The sequence below is a fragment of the Tinamus guttatus genome, unplaced genomic scaffold, assembly GCF_059628265.1.
Source record: "Tinamus guttatus ecotype Peru unplaced genomic scaffold, ASM5962826v1 Tinamus_guttatus_pri_ptg000389l, whole genome shotgun sequence".
NCBI lineage: Eukaryota > Metazoa > Chordata > Aves > Tinamiformes > Tinamidae > Tinamus > Tinamus guttatus.
Genome location: NW_028288923.1, coordinates 6,929,000 through 6,943,111, shown reverse-complemented (window position 1 = coordinate 6,943,111; position 14,112 = coordinate 6,929,000). Strand labels below are relative to the sequence as shown.

General features: G+C 39.2%; 1 protein-coding gene across 1 annotated transcript in view; it reads right to left on the bottom strand.

Moving 5' to 3' along the window:
* Nucleotides 1–3,204: 3,204 nt before the first annotated feature.
* Nucleotides 3,205–14,112, bottom strand: part of FTO (FTO alpha-ketoglutarate dependent dioxygenase) — a 205,955-nt gene continuing 195,047 nt past the window's right edge. The window contains 1 exon segment of the mRNA XM_088530890.1: nt 3,205–3,612. Within this exon segment, the coding sequence (XP_088387016.1) occupies nt 3,462–3,612 (151 nt within the window). The 3' untranslated portion in view covers nt 3,205–3,461.

The window sequence follows — 14,112 nt, the reverse complement described above, 5'->3', positions numbered from 1 at the left end:
CTAATGTTAGAAGTTAATTTGTGCTCCCTGCTCTTCCCTGAAACACCCTGACCTTGGGTCCTCAGACTCCAGAGGACTCGGCAAACAGTTGCTATACACAGAGCATCCATTAGAGGCTGTAATAACAATGTTTTTTAGCGCAACCAAAATGGTAGCGGGTATTTAATGCTGGAATATGAGCGGATTGCTAAGGGATCATTGGAACATGAGCTGAATATAATTATTTAAATGAAACAAAACCTTGAACTATCTGTTTGTTTGTAGTAAATGCCTCAAACACACCAAAATAACACGTGACTACTTGGTTTTCTTTTATAAGCAATCACTTATAAGAATGTTCATATTTCAAACAGTTGCATCAACCTTACTAATGTCTCTGCCATCAACTCCTGTGGGCTTTGGAGAAATGAAACCTTCTTACACTGCTGTTTTCCCTCTTGAATTCAATCAAATTACACTGATTTAGATGATGTGAGACTGGAATGCAACACAGAGCATTAATCCTCTTTAACCACTCAATTATTGGTATTGTGCCAGTGAATCTTACCCATTCCAATGGTTTTCATTTGCTGTCTGTGCCATTGCCATCCAGGACTTCAGCGAGCACTATCTGACTGCACTGAGGCTGCTGGTACAAGTTCACTTAATTCACTGGCTTAAGTTCTCAGCATACACAAGCCTGTATTTTAAGCATTCTATTATTGCTGCTCCCAGTCTCCTAATACAAGAGAAAAAAACAGTGGTTTTTTCACTACTGCTGTAAATAATTTTTGCCAATCATTCTTTAATAGCTGTGCTTCAACTTCAGCTGCAGACCACAACACTCATGCCCCTTTATGGCTGTCAGATTCATTTCAATGCTGTGATCCCCATGGTTTCTAGCAGTGCCTAATTAAACACAAAATAATCATAAAGTAACAGCATAAACATACAATCCCCTCAAACCCTATGTTAACAGTGTTACATCATTAGCTTGTTTGAATTCATCTTGCTCATTTCCAAAGTAATATCTGCCTCTGTAAGAATTGCATTTTTTTCAAAAGCAAATTCCCACGTCTTCAGCTAGCTTTTCTCTAAGTGATCTCCAAAGTAAACAGTATTTAGCGTGGCATTAATCCAAATATATGCCATTTGCCCACTGGTAAAGCTAGCATTGGCTAGTGCAGGAAAAGACATAATATATCATTCTTTCAAAATATTAAGAAAATTGTGACACAAGAGAGAACAGCTAAATTGCAGGGATCAAGGTTACAACATCATGAAACCTAATATAAGTAATAAAGCTTCTTCTTTAAAGAAGCTTTACATTCTAAAGGGTGGAGGGCAGCTTTAGCAAAAGATCCAGGTCTTCATCCTTTTGCTGCCATAGCTGTGTCAAAGGTGCTACAGTCTCTACTTGATATAATTGCACTGGCAAAGGCTGGTAGGTGCGGACACAGCTCTATACCAGTAAAACTGCATTTTTGCTGGCACAGCTTCTCTAGCTCCAGGGAGGTCTGGCATATGTTACACTGTCAAAAATACAGCTTCAGGAGTCCAAGCCTTCTCCACATGCAGAATGCTTTGCCAATAGACTATCCTGGTACACTCTGGGTAAGACTAGCCTCAGCAGTGATTTTAAACAGAAATTAACACAGGAGGCATATTCCATTTCTTGGTGGCAACGTCAAGTGCTGAATCTTAAGGCTTTTTTTGTAGTGGCAATTCAGACTGAATGCTGTTTCACTATAATATAATAATTTTCTTCTGCTTTTTATCACAGTGGAAAAGGCATACGTCAGCTGAAGTTAGAATAACAACTTAGCAAAATGAAAAATCCCTCCTTTGTTCAGGAATGCCCCTGTACAGCCCAACATAGAATTGTTCTTTTTATAGAATGCTATTACAAGAAAAGATCTCAAGTAACTTCATTTCTCACAGTCTAATTTTGTACTCATGGCTACATGAACATAGATGCTGCGATGCCCAGTATCACAGATCTTAGATCCAATTTGCCAGAGGACCTAACACCCCAAATGACACCCCTCCTTAGGTCCATTAACCCTCTCACTAATGCATTGGGAGACCTGGCCTCAGCAGGGATCCTGAGGCAGAAGCAAGGAAGGCGTAGGAACATAATTCTGAGCTGCAGGGAGCCCAGGAGACAAGATTCACACTGGAAATCTTTCCTAGAGCTTGTGGATTAAGTCACCTCTGTGAGACATAAAGGATGGATCACTCCATTCTCGAAAAAGGATGGTGGATGTGATTATGTATCTGTTAGAGCATCGCCCCACAAATGGGAGACAGGACTTACAGGTCCTCATTCTGAGACGGTCCAAATCCACATCTTCCAGTATCCTAGAAGTGCCTGAAAGGACAGACTCCAAGCTGCTCTGGTACAAGAGCACTCTTCTAGGGTGAGTGCCCTTGGTGGTGCAGCTAGGAGGATTCTAGACCCAGACATCAGTATGAATATTGTCAGTCATTCTGGATAACATTGTGCAGCCACGTAAAAGACACCCGGAGATGAGACTGAGCTGCAGCCTGCCTTGTCCGACATCCAGACTGGACATGTCAGGTGTCCTACACACACAGACTCACGTCATTTTGCACATGTATTTGGGATTATTCCACACTTTGAGATGGCAGGTGCCATAAAAGGCTGGCTTAGTACAGTCAGTATTGTGCTCATGGCCTGCAAAATCCTTTAAGTAGATTTCTTAATAGAGATTTCTTACAAAATATAAAACATATCACTCACTAGGAACAAAATAATAAGAGAAAGGATGATTCCCAGGTGCAAGCCAAGGTTCTCCTAAGGAAGAGGCAAATTCTGACCATTGTCTGCCTGAATACATTTTATTTGATGACTGCCAATTGCTCGTGGGTCCTATCCAGATGCAAAGGAATACTGGTTTGGAATACCCCAGGATCCACATCAGGACACTCCTCCAGGAGTTTCTAATCTGAACGAATGCTCTAACAAAGCGTCACGACATAAAGGATGTTCTCCACCATCTCCTCCAGCCTTGTCTCCACCACCGAACAAAGATCTTGCGACACTGTGCAAAGCTCCACCCTGGAGCAAGTTCACTCCAAACCCACCGCAACGGCCTCGCATAGAGGCGAGCAAAGGATGGCTGTGCCTGAACTGCAGAAACCTGCCAAACCAGAGCTGGTTTCAGGCATTCACAAAAGCTGAAATTCAGATGCCAGGGTTGCTTGTGGAAACATATATATCAATGGGTGCTAGGGTTGACGAGAATTAGAGGGGAAGAGGAGAGAACTGAGGCTGGTATTCTTGTAGGTATTTTTTTTATTGTGTGACAGTAACTGAGGCGAGAGGCTGTGTGGTAAAAGCACAAATTTGCATTGACACATAAAAAAACACACGACTGAGCAATCACACAGATCACTCTAACTAAAGCACTTCTTTCCAAATCATGAACGTTAATAAGTCTAGGCTGGAAGGTCACCTATTATACTACCTTCTGAGCAAGGCTTTGTAGATTAGCAATTACTTCTTCGAGATCATATGGCAAGGGCATATTACTGTCATCATCTATCCAGAAGGGATGGCATTCTGGTTGCTCATCTTCTGGCAAGTTCTCTGCCGCTTGGGACTGGCATCTGAAAAGAAAGGAAAGCAGGAGAACTACTTAAGTAAAGGTTTATCGGGAAACTGAATACTCAGTGAGGATATATTTGTGCATTAATTTAGAGAAAGAGATGAAAATGAGAAAGAACGACTGCGTCTTCTGAGCAAATGGATTGCTCATTTCCAGTGAAGTTGCTTTGATTTCTGCTACAAGCTTAGTATTTTCTACAGGGATTTCTCAAAAGCCAATCACAGAGAAAACTCAGTTAGTGTATCTTTATATGGTGAATTATTTTTTCATTATCTCAGCTGTTATTTAAAGTATGTGATTAAACCATTATCAGATTTACATGTTTGTGGGTTTCCAATGTATTACTAGATTATTGAGAAAGATTAAACTGAATTTACTGCATTAAGGTCAGGGGGGATAGATTAAACAATATTAAAGAAGCCAGACTAGCTTTGTAGATTCTGGAGATTTACAAGTGTATCAACCTGCTTAGCTCTGAAAAAGGCAATATAAAAAGAGAAAATTCTATAAAGATAAATGGAAATGGAGGTTAATAACAACTTCCAATGATGAATAGGTGGGCAAAACTTCAATAAAATTAAATTAAAAGGTTAGTGTACGTTAGTCTCCAGAGAAAATGTTTAAATTACAGTGTTTTTTATTAAATGGATTATTCATCAATACCAGTGAAGTCTAATTATAATAGTCAACTAAGCTGCAGCCTGCAGAGGAAAATTTTGTAAGTGGCAACCATCATATTTCTTAAGATTCGGTTAGGACGCCACATCAAAAGATTCGTCACAGTTCAAGGAGGGCTTCTCCCCCTCTCCTTCCCCCTCCCCTCAAACAATTTGCATGTCACTGATTAATTAATAAATGTCAGCAAAGGGACAAAAAATTCAAATGCTAAGCTTTATTATATTTTTATATATATTGCAGGTCCATGTAGTTCCTCAAGAGATAATCTAACTGTTGAAATAAATTGTTTGATCTCTTGTTAGACATCTTTTAGAATTTGTCTATAAAGTATGCAATTCTTAAGTTGTACCAGTTTTAAAGGAGGTTTGAACCTCTATCACAGGTGTCTTTTTCCTCTGGAAATGAACTCAAAAGCACTAACACAAGCACCTTCCTTGCCTACACTGTCGGCCTTCTGGAAGAGGCTGCTCCTACGTGAAAGATGCCTCCTTCTCCTGGGAATTATTAATGGCAGTGTAATACCCCGGAGAAAACATACTTCAGCTTTACACCCATGTTGGTGTGTGGTTAATTGCGGCAGCAGCATCCTGGGCACTCAATCCATCGTACATTACGCTGCAAGGACAGTATTAACACATAACATTCCAATATATCTTCAGCTCTCCACATCAGCCCCTGATAATAGCATCTGTTAACATGCACTAAGTACTATTATGTAGCACATCACTTCATAAATAATAAGATTAGCCGACCTCAGGGCCCTGAGAAGAGTAATGTGTTTAAATGTTCTCATTATTTATTTAAAACAAGAATTAAAGGAACAGAAGCTACTTGTGACAATCCTCTTAGCATAAATATTAAACTGTTTGCATTGATAAGCTGCACTGTACAGAATAACAGAGGATTTGTTTTGCAGGCTGCTTTATAATAGTTGTTAGAGCAAATGCAGTTTAGTGCATGAGTTCTGAGAGGTATTTAACTGATTGTGCCATCATGTTCTCAAGACATTTTCCAAATTATATAAAGGAACGAGAGAAAATTAATATGCAGGGAAGCTGAAACTAATTACAGCACAACTCTATGAGGCTTTTAAAATGTTGCTTTATTTTCTGTCTTGGCACAAAATAATACGCTCAATTTGCTGGGTACTAGAAGATATTCCAGTTTAAGCATTTCAATCTAAAAGTGGATAAATCAACCATGTACAGATTATTAAAGATGACAAATCAAGAAACTCAGCTGGTAAATACTGCAGGCATAGCATGTGGTCTGCAAAACTCTATTATAATAATAAACATTCTCTTTCTCTCCTACTTCCTATTCTCTCATACTTCCTAAAACATTTATTTTTACTGAGGAAAAAGTTACTATTGCTTCTTTGACGTTTCAGGGCATGTTTTTACCTATGAAATCTCTCTCTCACATCCACACTGAATTACCAGCTTTCCTCTCACATGTGGGTTTGGGCAGCTCCCTCACTGTGAAGGTGTCAGCAGTGACTAGTGCTGCTGTGCCCGAACAGCCCATGAGCAACACTGCAAGCTGCTGCTTTCCCTGCTCTGTTTTCTTACCAGGAGGGTCATTTTTGAAAGGTCACCCAGCAGCCACGTGCATGCCTCAACTTCCAGGCAGGAACAAGTTTTACATTATACAAGTCACCTACTTTGCACAATTTCTGCAGGACATCAAAGCCAGGCCAAGCTTCCCTGGTTTAAAGATAGCGGCCTGGCTTCTGAGCAGTTCATGTACATACTGACTTTCTGACTCAGAATTGATATGTACGCACAGTCCTTTTCAGATTATTTTATTACTATTAATTTTAATAAATTTCTGCACAACTGGGGAGAAATTGTTCTTACATGGATCATTTGGAGCAGAGTAGTAGACCTGAAGATTCTGCACAAGGATAGAAACAATTTCATCTGAGGAATAACAACCAAGGGCACTTGCAAACTGCACAGACTCATTTAGAAATCATTGCCAAATTATGTTAACTTCACTCATAACACACAGAAATCCAATCTTTTGCTAAATACAAAGGAGTAGATGAGGGTCCATATAGGAAGCATTGCAAACAAAATTTGGTGGCAGTAGAGAAGTACTTAGACCAATATTTATAACTGAAAACTATTATTTGAGTTGCTAATAAAGTCAAATCTCCAAAGCAGAGTAAATCTTACCCATGTATATTGTATGCACATAATACATTAAGAGTGGAAATATCACATGCTTCATGAGATACAGTAAGAAAGATGCCAAACTAAGAGGCATTCTTCATACTTTATTTGCAGCAGCAGAACTGAACAACTGCCATGACATAATTCAGAGCAATTTAGCTCCAACACCTTGATAATACAAATCTACCAAGGGGAAACATTAAAAAAGGATGATTCGTATGTCTAAATATGTGAAGAATGCAGAAAACCCATGGTCCCTTAGCTCCTTGCTAAAACAATCACAGCCTGTGCCAGCTTCAATTAAAAAACCTCATTCTGCAGGAGCATTGATTGCAGTTGCTGTGCACATTCCCACTACCTCTCGCACGTAACAGTTGCAGGTTTCTGATCCCACTTGGTCGATTTTTTGCCAAGTAGACTTCACTCATTAATATTTACTAACGGCTGAATATTAAGATCAATCAACTAAGTCATGGCAAATGTCTGTATAACATACAGCTCCTGCCCTTGGGTGGTGGCTAATTTCACTATGGGCAGGTCTACGTTCACTCTACCGTCAACCAGACAGTTGCCTGGTTATGGTCCCTTGGGCTGCCCTGACAGGCTGGCAATTAGGGTGTCAGCTACATTAGAGGACACTGATCACAACGCTAAAATTAACCAAGCTAGCTAAAGTGTGTGTTAATTATGAGTATGCATGCAGTCAATAAAAGGTTAATGCAAAAGTCAAAGGATGAATTTAATTCAGTATTGCATCACTCTACTGACTAAGTGACTAACATTATGCTTTGTTTTTAATCAATAGATTTTATAGTAATGTGTGAACTGTTGATTTAAAAACAGGCCTCTTCGTCACTGCTAAGTTTTGTAACTATTTTGCAACTATGAAGTATCAATTATCAATATACTTAAACAGTCTTATTCCAGATGCTCACCCATATGCACAGTGCTTCCTCCAGCATTCCTCCTACCTGGTACAGAGAGTTTTGTTGGACTTCTATATCCTTGTCCTTCAAACCCTGCCTCTCTGTTGAAATTATTATGCAAACTTGGTGTAGTTACTCTAATCTCAATGCTAGGATTATCCAATGTCATGTCAAGCTCACATTCTTAGTTCTTAGAGCATATACCAGTGCTTTCTCAGGTATCTGAATCTGTACAAATGGAACTAGATTGAGCTTCTTTATAGTTAAAATGTTGACATTTTGGCTTTTGGCTTGGCTTATTCTAGAAAAAATAGCTGCTACAAATCAGCTGGAATTTCAGCAAAATTGAATGGTCCCTGACAAACAGGGCTTAGGTAATCCTCCTTTATAACCCAGGGTTAGTGTGGAATGTTTTCTGATTCCTTGTTTCTGTCCAGTAAATCACCATCAACCAATAATTTACACACCCTTCATTTGGTATTAAGATCAGCTTCTATAATTCGTATCCCCAAAAATGTTTACTGAAAAAAATGAAAGCTGGAGAAAACATAAGTATATGGAAATAAAAGTATGAAAGATTTTTTTCATATAGTTGTAAATAACTTTGTATTTATGGCCAATAAAATTTTATATATCTTTTTATGCCAAAAATGGAATTTTGAAAGTTATTGAGTTCAACCTATGCCTTAAACCTAAGGTTTTCTTTTCTTTTTTTTAATAAATGAATGAGAAAGCCATCAATCTTGGCAGAGAGAATTTCTTTCATTGTTCCATACCTGCTCACACTGGGACTCTGCACTAAAAGCTTCTAAAGGCTTCCTTTGCCTTTAAGAACAAAATAAATAACATCAATATTGGACTTTGCAAACCAGATTGCCAAAGTACTATCCCAAAAAGGCCCTGAAATGAAGTGACCAGATGGAAAGCGAGTATTGCTTCATTCTTTTGAACATCTAATCCCCAGGGTATTCCCAGGTAGTCTGTCCCACTTACGTTCGGCTACTGCTGATGTTCTTTCATGTGCTGCAAGCAGAGTGTGCCCAGCCACACGTAACAGCCCGACTCCATTTATAGAGGGCACAACATTGATAAAATGGGTTCATTTCCAGATAAGGAATTTGAAAAGCAAATGACAGATTTAGGAAGGGTTGGAAGCAGTATCAGTTGAATTTTCATCTCAGAAAACACTAAGGACCATCCGTGCAAACACACAAATACACATGATGGCATGCTAGGAGCTGTCTGCTTCTTTGAAAAGTTGATATTAATTTGTCTCACTGGCCCTTATTACAGAACCAAGTTTCCTGTCACTCACACAAGAGCTTCGTACCCCAAAGGCCCAGTGGAGGGGAGGTCTCGGCCACGTGGACTCCAGCTGCAGTGTTTTCCAGTGGAGCACCAGCAATGGGCTTCACATGCGCTTACAGAGTAGATGCAAATTCCCCAAACTGTTTTTAAAGAATGTTTTGAGTTGCCTTAACTGAAGAGAAATTAAAACCCACCTTGAATTTTTTGCTCCTGCTATATTAATTCAAATCTATATAAATATATTTCAGTATTTTTAAACTACTTAGCTGAGTACCTTTGGGAAAGAATAAAGTCATAACACTAAACCCCCAAACCTCAGCAACTTTGCAGCTCCAGGTACAAAGACTGCAGAAAGAGAGGACACAAGAAGCTATTTCAGCTTCTGATAAAGATTCTCAGTGACCTTCCTCAACCTGTCTACCAGCCCCACGGTACCACAGGGGGCTGCTGGCACATTGCAGAACTGTACAGAACCAGTGACAGAAACTTGGCTTCCCTATACAAGGTCCTTCCTTTGCTTGGTCCTGCATCCTGCAGGCCTGGGAAGCCTCCAGGACAAATTCAGCAAGTCTCCTACTCCCTCGGGAGAATGGCCACATGGGGCAATCTCCACTCCTTGTTTCTTTGATTTTGTAATTAACAAACATCACTACTCTCTATAAAGCGTGTGTGGGGAAAACCCCTGGGAAACACTGAACAAATAACACAACATTGGCTGAAAGATGAAGTTTAATCCAATTTAACCTATAGGTCTACAAATTGTTCTCTTTCAGCCCTGTTTCTGAGATGCTTTTGTTCTCCATTTCTTGGAATAATATGTATAGAAGCAACGTGTCCAAATGCACAAGAAGCATTTTTATACATATTTATGTACACATCCTTCCGTACCAACACTTGCAAATAATCCCATCAGTCCAAAAGAGACAGCGTTTAGGAGGAAATTTTCAGCACCACAGACATGGATTTAGTTCTATACTTTTCTTTATCAGCAATGGGATTTGAATTATTCCCACTACACTGAGAATATTTGGCTTTGACTTCAAACAACGCAAAAAATTTATCAACCTCAATATAATTTATGTTCTCTCAAAAGGAACCTCAAATGCCTTTGCTGAGGCATCTGATGTTCCAGTCCCCCTGTTACACTGTATGATCTGCTGTTTTATATCACATGTGATCGTTGCTTCTCTATGATTTCTCAGACAAAGAAACAAAATGTCTGCTATACACTGAGTATAAACACAGCTGACTTGTTTTCCCCCAAGTATTGATTTTATGCACTTTTAAAATAACTATTTTCATTCTGTTTGCATAATCAGCTGGGGCATTGTTCCTCTACATTTGCAGAAACACAGATGGAATTGCTGATTTAGAGCCTTTGGAGAGATTTTACTGTGTTCTCCAGAATTTAAGCTTCTATTAAAATAAGGTTTCTAGCACTTCTGGTTGTGAAGATAGCCTGGACAATGTAAACTGATGCATGGTTATCTTGTTGAATCCACGGCCAGACAGACAGACACAATAGCACCAAGGGAGCTGCGAACTTCCCCCATTTCTTTTATTGGGTGTTTACTTGGGGCCAGATGCTCCCCTCTGTTGTGCAGTGTGGCGTTAAATGACTGAGAAAGAGAGAGGAAAAGGAAATAGAAATAAAAACCAACAAAGAGGAGAAAAGGGAATCTCAAGAGCCTGCTTCCCAGGGGCTACAGATCCCCCTCCCCTTTCTCCCCCCATCCGCCGGCAGCTTTAACTGCTGGAGATTTGGGGCTGAGCCATGCACATGGCATGTTCTTCCAAAGATGCTGAATTTTCCAGTAGAATCCCACAGCAAAGGTTAATGATGCTTCCAGTATCATTTACTGCCCCACTTTATCTCTCACACTCCTTTTATGTGGAGGTCTCGCGGCCAGGGAAATATGGAGAAGCAGCGTAGGTTTGGAAGACACTGCAGGAGGACAGGCCTTCCATTCCATAGCCCCTCATTTAAAGCAGGAAATCCCATTTTCCCAAATTTTCTGGGTTTAAAGGCTCTGCCTTTAAAGGAAGCTAAAAAGTCTTCCTCTCTGAGGGTGCATTTTTCCATATGACAGCTTTTCAGGTTAATAAAAACCGACTGCTGTATGACAAAACCCTCTGTTATATGTGGAAAGCAAAATCAAAAGCAGTAGGTTTGCACTGCTGAATGCAAATAGCAGCAACCATATTCCTTGGTACTTAAAACAGAATCCACAGAAATGAATGGTATCTTTTCAGCAGCAAAACTATACCACCCTTCCAGCTCCAAGCGCCCCATGTGCCAGTCTTGCAAGCGCTCAAAACAACCCACCCTCAAAATCCTGCGGCACTCGGCAAGGATGGCACAGCAGGAGCACAATTTGGGAGCGAGAGGGAATTTGGACACTCTTAGTAGGTACTATTACAGAAAAAGACTCCTCATTAGATTTTACAGTGAATAGTCCTCCTTGATGCAAGTCCAGCAAATGGGCATCCTGCCCCAAGATCCACGGCACCCAGCTGCTCTTGCACTCATCCTAACACACAGCTCTACCCTCCGTCCATTCCAGGGAATTTGCAGGTTTCATTGACCAAAAACCGACTCTGATACCCAAATAGCAAGTCCCATATGAGAAAACCAAACAACCAAATGACTGACTCCCTGTTTGCAGTGTGAAATTGAAGAACTTGCTTACTCCTACTAGTGATACAAATGTGTACAATATGTGCGCATCTCTGTATGCACAGGTACATTTTATATATATAAAATAATTGATATATAAATCTAAATATATAAAACACACATATATGTCCATATTTATATAAGTATATATGCATAGACACACACACATATTCATATATAAACACACGTACGTAGTAGAAGAGCTTACACCACATTTTCCAGCAAAAGATACAGCCTTGAACTCCTATTTGGCCTAGGGAGGAAAATGAAAATATGGTTTACTGTGCTACAGAACTACATTGTCTTCACTGTGTTGTTCACTTTGGCTGTAGCCTGCAACCAGAATGTTTATAACACATATATTGGAACTAATACTATAAGAGCAATGCAATCCCATGGACTAAAACATAGCTTCCTCTAGGTCAACATGAGGTCAAGCAGAAGCAGAAGGGAACAAGTAATGGGAAAATGAGAAAACAGAAGAAAGGCAGAGGGGCTCAAAAGGAGGGAAAAGAAGGCAAGGAATATAAAAATTCTCCTGTACCTAATCACATACGAGGATCATGGCTGAATTTATCAATGGCTGTTGAATTACTCAACCTTATTGGATGGACAAATTGACTTAAAATACACAATCAGGAACATTCCAGCACCAGCAAAGAAATAGGTTACATGAACTAGGAGATCCTAAGTACCTCCAGGCACAAATAAAAATCATAGAGCAATAATGAAAGTGAAAAAGAGTCTGCTGGTGAAGTTTCACTGGATTCACTTTAAATGATTACTGACTAGCGACCGTATAGGCGAACCAAAGTAGTTGCTAATGTGCACAGACAGCCAGATAAGCTAGATGCAGAAAAATATCTGCTAATTCCCATCTCAGCTGAGAGTCTCGGTGACCACTGTAATTTGGTGACACTTCTTTTCTTATTCACTTGAACATTAAAGAGCTTGGGAGCATTTAGGATGCTTCTCTTCTGAGTATATTAGGAAATACATAAGTCTACATAATCATGGTGTAGAACCCTGAACTCTACCTGTATAATATAATACACTCTAGGGTAGAGGCCAATGAATTTTTGAGATAAACGATGTAAACTGGTGAACAGTGCAATCTTACCTCAAATTTTTATTTAATAATCATTGTATGGACAGTACACTGCTTCTCTATTTCCATAACTCGTGCAAATGTTTCTGATAACCAAATCTCAATATTCCATTTACCCTTTTCATTTCAATGTGAAATGACAGAAAATATTATACAGAAACATATTCTGTCACAATTCCAAAATGCATTAAAGGAAGAAATTCAGTATAAAAGTTTAGGTTCCACTTCAACATTTTGCAATTAATGCAATTCTGCTTTATTTTAAATACAAAGTAAAATTCCAGTATGGTCTCAGTGAGGAGCAGAAGATATTGGACAGGAACACACTTTCCTTCATGGGGCATGACTGCATTTACCCCACTTAAACAAAATACGACCTATACGCATCTGAGCTTGCCCTACTTTAACAGGCATCAGTTCCATCGGTCCTTAAAAAAAAGGTAGGATCCAGGTCTATAACATCCAACTGAAAGATCTGAATTCTCTCAGTTCACCCATGTGAATACAACTTACTACAAGTTGTTACCATTAGGTAAAAGTTACAATGCCTGTTACAATAAACGTTTATATTCTTTCATATTATTCTTCTCTCCCATAAAGCATCTTCCTGACTGCAATATCAATGACTTTGAACCACAGACTAAGACTTTAGACCTTTCGGTGGTGCCAACTCTCTTGTTTTATATTCTATGATACATAGTCCTGGCCATCTCTCACTACTGATGTTTTTGATGCTTTGTTTTCTTTTTACTTTGGGATGGAAAATAACAAATAATGCTGAATTTTCTTCTTACTCTTAAATTCTTCTGATGTCTTCACAGAGTTCTTCAGAACTCTTCGAACATCCAATTTATGTCATTCTTTTTCTTTCTTCATGCTGTGAATTCAAAACGAAAGAAGGTAACATAATATCATAAGATCTACAGACGATTGAAATGGCCTTTGGAGTAAACTTCAGAGTTATTCTTAAACTATCTTGCCAGAATAAAAACTAAAAAAATGTTTTTCAATAGATAATGCAACTGCTCTTCAAATTCTTCCTGGATGAAGTTATTGCCATAGGGAACACTCTAATGATAATAAAAGGTACGATGCCAGTGCCTTAAGACCAGTTCAGATGAGTTATTCTGCCAATATTCCTAAGGCACAACTCAAATGCCTTCTCAAACACTTGTGTGTTTTCTGTGTATTAATTCCTTAATATAAAATAGTCACAAAAACTGAAGTTTGTTAAAGAGAAGCTGGCATCTGTTGGACCTATCGACATGCTATTCTTGCATTATTCTGAAATAAAATTCTTCTTAAAACATCACATGAGAATTCAAAAGACCACTTACATTAGTTAATTAAGGACCTGATTCAATCTTGTGTCAGTACTGAGCTAAATGCATAGTCACATATTTAAATCTCATGCAGCTCAGTGGAACTTTCCAATACCTTTTAAGTTCAGCACAAGCTTAAAAGCTTCACTGTGCAGGGTCCCTGGAGATGATTTCCTTATATTGCTGCCTGATGCATAGCCTTATACCATACATGATTAACTGTAGCTTTTCTGCAGAATTCAAGGTAGCTTTCTTGTCCCTGTCCCTATCCTGGCTTTTAGTCTCTGGTCACTGTACTTTTCTGA